We start from the raw sequence: 5,089 nt of genomic DNA, 5'->3' as shown, positions 1-5,089 counted from the left end.
TGACAAAAAGTTTAAAATTAAAGTTATTATGGTTTTAATAAGTCTAACTGAGTGTGCAGGAAAGTCTTAAGTGAGTTTAGATAAGATAAAAGTCCTAGTGAATATTAAGTAGGTGGAAAGCCCTAGTTGCGATTAGATAAAGAAGTCCTGGTTCAAGGGACTGGGAGAAAGTCTTAGCAAGTTGAGGACATCGGACAGAAAATCTTATAGGTTGAGGACAGTAGGTGAAAATTCTAAAGTATCGGAGGCTGAGTAAAAGTCTAAATGGTCTGAAGGACCGGGTTGATATCAGGTAAATTCTCCTGAGAGGAGTAGCTAAGGACGCATTTCTCATAGAGGGAATAGTAGGTATCAGTTCGACCTAGGGTTTCATATGAAATCTGAAAGTCGGAACCGGACAATCCCAAAACTATCAAATTAATTAATAAATACTATTTTATATTATGCTAACTTTGTTTTGTAGGGTATCGTTGGTATTTTGACTAACATATTTTGCATAAGTTGAATGCACAAAGAATAGCTCGAGTGAACAGTGCTCGAGGTGCCTCTTGTGCTGTTGGAGGCGCCTCGGATGCCTTAGTCGAAGACCTCGCGTGGAAAGGCACGGAGGTGCCTCCCATTTAACTGGAGGTACCCAGGTGCTTGGCACGGAGGCACCTCGAAGTGTCTGGAAGACGCTTTCCAGTGGATAGATAGAAACCATAGTTTGCAGGATTTATCGAGTCTAAAGTTGAGAGGATAACTCTTGTAACTGGAGGCACCTTGGACAAGGTGGGAGGCACCCTCAACACTCCATAAAAGAATTGTTTGGCCATAATTTAGAAAAGTACTTCAAGACAAAAAAGCTATAACTTCTAATTTCAATTCAACGCTCAAATGTTTGTCGCGCTACTCCAACTTCTGATTACAATACTGCAATGTAGTTCTGACAACTGCACTCTACACCGGATTTTCATACTGTCAGTGTAATTTATTTTACACAAACTTGTAATAATCCTTTTGGACGTTCTTTGTAATTATCGAATTGCTAGTGAATTACCGAATGAAAGGCATCGTCGAACATGGGCCTTGGAGTAGGAGTCGCCATAGGTTCCGAACCAAGTAAAACCAAAAGTGTTAGCATTGCTTTTGTCTTTTTTATTTATGTTGTGTACTCTCGACTATTTTACGAAAAAATAAAAAAGTCACGAGCGTTATTCACCACCCCCTCTCTAACGCTTTTGATCCTACAAATATGGGAATCGTATGTGACATGGGCTAGTCAAAAGGTTTGGTTAAAACTCAAGCAGAGATAGAGGTCAAAGTGGTCATCCGAATCCTCCTAATCGATTACCTGAATCTTCTTATTCGATCACCTGACTCCTTCAGCTCGGTCACCATACTCCTTTAGCTCGATCATCCGACTCCTTCAACTCGGTCACCCCACTCCTTTAGCTCGGCTATCCTCGATTGGGATCTACATTCTACGTGGCTTGCTATACCATTTTTCCTAGAGAATAGGGGTAACGTAGTCATTTCTTTCAGGTGACGCAGGCAACGTAGTCGTTTCTCCCAGAAGACATGAGTGAACGCGTGGATAACGTAACACCACAACGATAACCCTATATAAAGTCACTCGCTCCCGCAAGTGTAGGTATATGAACACAACCATCAAAACTCTTTCACTGCCAAGGGCATATCGATGATTTTAAATTTGGGGGGTTGTATAATGAAAATTATTTATTTATTTGAATCTATAAATTTCCTAAAGACGCTTATCAAGGATGTAAGCACAATCTTAAACACTTAAATAATTTAAAAAGAAAAAGAACGACTAAATTAGCATTTATAATCCTTAGTTAAAAAAAATCTAACAAAACATAATATAATATAATTACTACATGAAATTTCATGTTAATCATATTACTAATTTATGCTATACATCTCATAAAGTGTCACTTTCATGCTTTTTAAAATGAATGATGCAACAATATCTCCCTATTCTATTAACATTATCTAAAAAAACATAAAAAGAGCAGCAAAACATATTTACCTTCCTATTAATGCCACTGATAGCAGCTGAAGTTTCTTTGTGATGTAAAAGTCACAAAACCAAACCCTCTAAGCCTTCCACTTTCCCTATCAATGATGACTCTAGCTGCATAAGTAAATACCATGAATATAATCATGTACTACAAAGATTAATTATTATTCCAAAGACTAGTAGTCGTCCGTAATTTATTTTTTTCGTATTAACCCTAGGACGGATTGGTGGAGGCACTGGGGATGAACATATTCACCTTTTACCATAATGTACTACAAAAATTAAAAAAAAAATCAGACTGACAATTACAACTTACTATCAACAGTTTCACCATAAATTTACAGCATTTACGACTTATGAAGTAATAAGAGCATGTGGGTAACAGGTACACTATCTCAGTCATATTTTTGATAAATAAATAAATAAATACGGACAAGAATATAAAAACTAAAGCAAAGAGTTTACTGAAAGCTGAGAGATTATATCGAGATTTGAATCGATATGCTAACTTTCATAGTGTGGTAGAAACGAATATGGAAACGCTAAAAAAAAGTTTTTTTTTCCCTTTCCCCCTTCTCAATTTTAAGGGTTTCAAAACCGTAAGAGTAAGAAGTAAACGAAATTGTACCTTTCTCTCGAATCGGTCTTGAGAATGCTCTCGTCACACGAGACCTCCACATCCAGCGATCATTCGTTCGAAGACACCAGAGCGAGTAGACTTTGCCATGGCGCCACCGACTCGTTCGAAGTTGTATTTGCGAAAAGGAAAATGATTACTTTATATTTACTAATATTATTATTACTAATAATTAATATTATTGCGGTAAAGGTTTACACATGGTGGCTTTTTTTTTTCAGGGTGGGGGAGGGGGCAAAAGGCATAGCATCTTGGAACAACAAGTAAAAGGGAAGGAAAAAACATAATCAAAAAAATTATAGGCAAAGGTTTATTTGAGCATCAGAGTGATCATGCCGAATCCAATCTCGACGCCTATTCTAACCTCTTGCTAAGCGTTGGCAAGAACTTCATGACCCCCTTTTTTACTATCATGTCACATGTAAACCTTCCCACAATTGCTTTTCACTTACTCATCAGATTGCGATATCAAACCAGAACACTTAACATTTTTAAATTTAAGGATACAAGATAAATATTAGTATTTAGTTTTAAATGTTATTTTTTAAAATAAAAAATGGAAACCAAGAGAATGAAAAAAAATCTCTTCTGCCTTTTCTCCCTCTGGCTTATTTGTAATTTTATTGTTTATTCTTTAAAAATAAATTCCAAGAATTTTTATCCCACTTAGTCATAATTTATTTTTTATAAAATGGCTTGTTGAATTTTTAGTTCCATTTCATCAAAAGCTAAATGGAATAAAGTGAAAATCAAAAGTAAAAAGATTCTCTTCTTTCTTTCCCTCTTCTTCTTTTCCTTTCCATAGAAAGATAATAGGGACCAAATATGATCTACTTCTCTTGCAAAAGGTAATAGGGACTAAATTAACACATACAGGATGTTTGTTAAGATTCAAATACATATATATATATGAACATCTATTCAATTCTAACTCTTGATTAGAACTAACTACATTAAAGTAAATTAAAGTACATGCACATTAAAGTAAATTAATTGCCTCCTTCCTACCCTCTCTGAGCAATACCCTGAACACAACCAATAACACAACCTTACAATTTCAGTACACTCCACACACCCCACTCATTGGCTAAGCTGCTGAAATTAACTTCAGTTACAGTTTCAATCCAGACAAAGTTAGCTATGTTACTCATTATAGGCTACAGATCGGCATGTCCAATACAAATATTGACTCGGAGTATCTGTGTGCCAATGTTGACCTATGACTCGAGACATAGGAAGGGTCCACGTATTTGAGGAAGTTCATAGCATTTATCAGAGTTCACTTCTTTCTATCATACTCTCATCCTGAACTCAGGATGCTCTCCACAGGCTCAGAGCTCCCCAAGCCACCCCTACCTATCAGACAGGATGGAAAATTCTACTCCAGATTGCACCCCATCAAGGACTCTTCTTCCTTGGCCTGCCCCTCGTTCAGAGTCTACTATGGGGTGGCTTCTGGTGCTGTGCCATTCTTGTGGGAGTCTCAGCCTGGCATCCCAAAGAACACCTACTCGTCCAACACCCTGCTGCAGCCTCCTCTAAGTCCTCCTCCCTCCTACTTCAGCAGCACCAAGAACAAGAGCTCCAAGAAGATCACATCCAACAAGTTTGATTTCAAGCTCAGCTTTCGGAGGAAAAAGTTCTGCCACTCGTTTCCTTTTCCTTCGCCCTCGTTCGCTTCTCCAATCTCATCAACATCGTTAGCATCGACAGCAGGACCTGCCGGGGCATCGAGGTGTCGCAGCAGAAGGCCAGTGGTGAAGTGCTTCACCTGTTTTTGGAACCATGTGGATGTGGATTAGCTGAAGGTTAAGGTAATGGCTTCCTGCATTAGTATCCTGTTGAATTAAGCAATAAATTGTGAGATGGTAACTTATTATCGGTTATTGTCAAGTGGCATAAGTTGTTCAGAGGACAGGATGTGTGATCAATGTAATGTTTGGCAGCAATTGTTCTTTGATCGGTTAATAATAGATTTCATGAAGAATCATCATGATTCAAATGTATCAACAGCAACAATTTCCCTCAAATAATGATAATAGTATCATACTCATGGATATTAAGATCTCTTGTCTAGTGGCATCACAGGCATATCAAAAATTAAATATAACAAGAATAAATGATATCATCAAACCTCATGTTAAGATCTCTTGATGTACCATTTCTTCCTTTTGAGATAGAATGCAGAAGCCATTTTTCCTTTCTAAAAGAAAATGTTTCCTTCGACATTTTCACTGTTTCTGGAACACAAATATTGCATCATTACATGAATATCTACAAGAGTTTTCCTAATCGTTCAATTGTAACTTAAAAACCATCTTATAGTAATATCAATTTTCAATAAAGTTAGTGTTTTTTGTTTGGACAAAAAAATCGGTTTGATAAACATCATGACATGATGGTATATAAACATATAGATAGAGCTACTG

At 36.9% G+C, this 5,089-nt stretch overlaps 1 protein-coding gene across 1 annotated transcript; it reads left to right on the top strand.

The window, feature by feature from the left end:
- The first annotated feature begins 3,976 nt into the window (after window positions 1-3,976).
- Window positions 3,977-4,462, top strand: LOC122044280. Its single transcript, XM_042604794.1, has one exon. The coding sequence runs from the start codon at window positions 3,977-3,979 to the stop codon at window positions 4,460-4,462; it is 486 nt and encodes a 161-aa protein (XP_042460728.1).
- Window positions 4,463-5,089: the final 627 nt, after the last annotated feature.

The sequence above is a fragment of the Zingiber officinale genome, chromosome 2A, assembly GCF_018446385.1.
Source record: "Zingiber officinale cultivar Zhangliang chromosome 2A, Zo_v1.1, whole genome shotgun sequence".
Classification (NCBI taxonomy): domain Eukaryota; kingdom Viridiplantae; phylum Streptophyta; class Magnoliopsida; order Zingiberales; family Zingiberaceae; genus Zingiber; species Zingiber officinale.
This window is presented reverse-complemented; position numbering and strand designations above follow the sequence as displayed.

Excerpts from the sequence above, each read along its gene's own strand:
- LOC122044280 (XM_042604794.1), top strand. The coding sequence starts at position 3,977 with ATGCTCTCCACAGGCTCAGAGCTCCCCAAGCCACCCCTACCTATCAGA.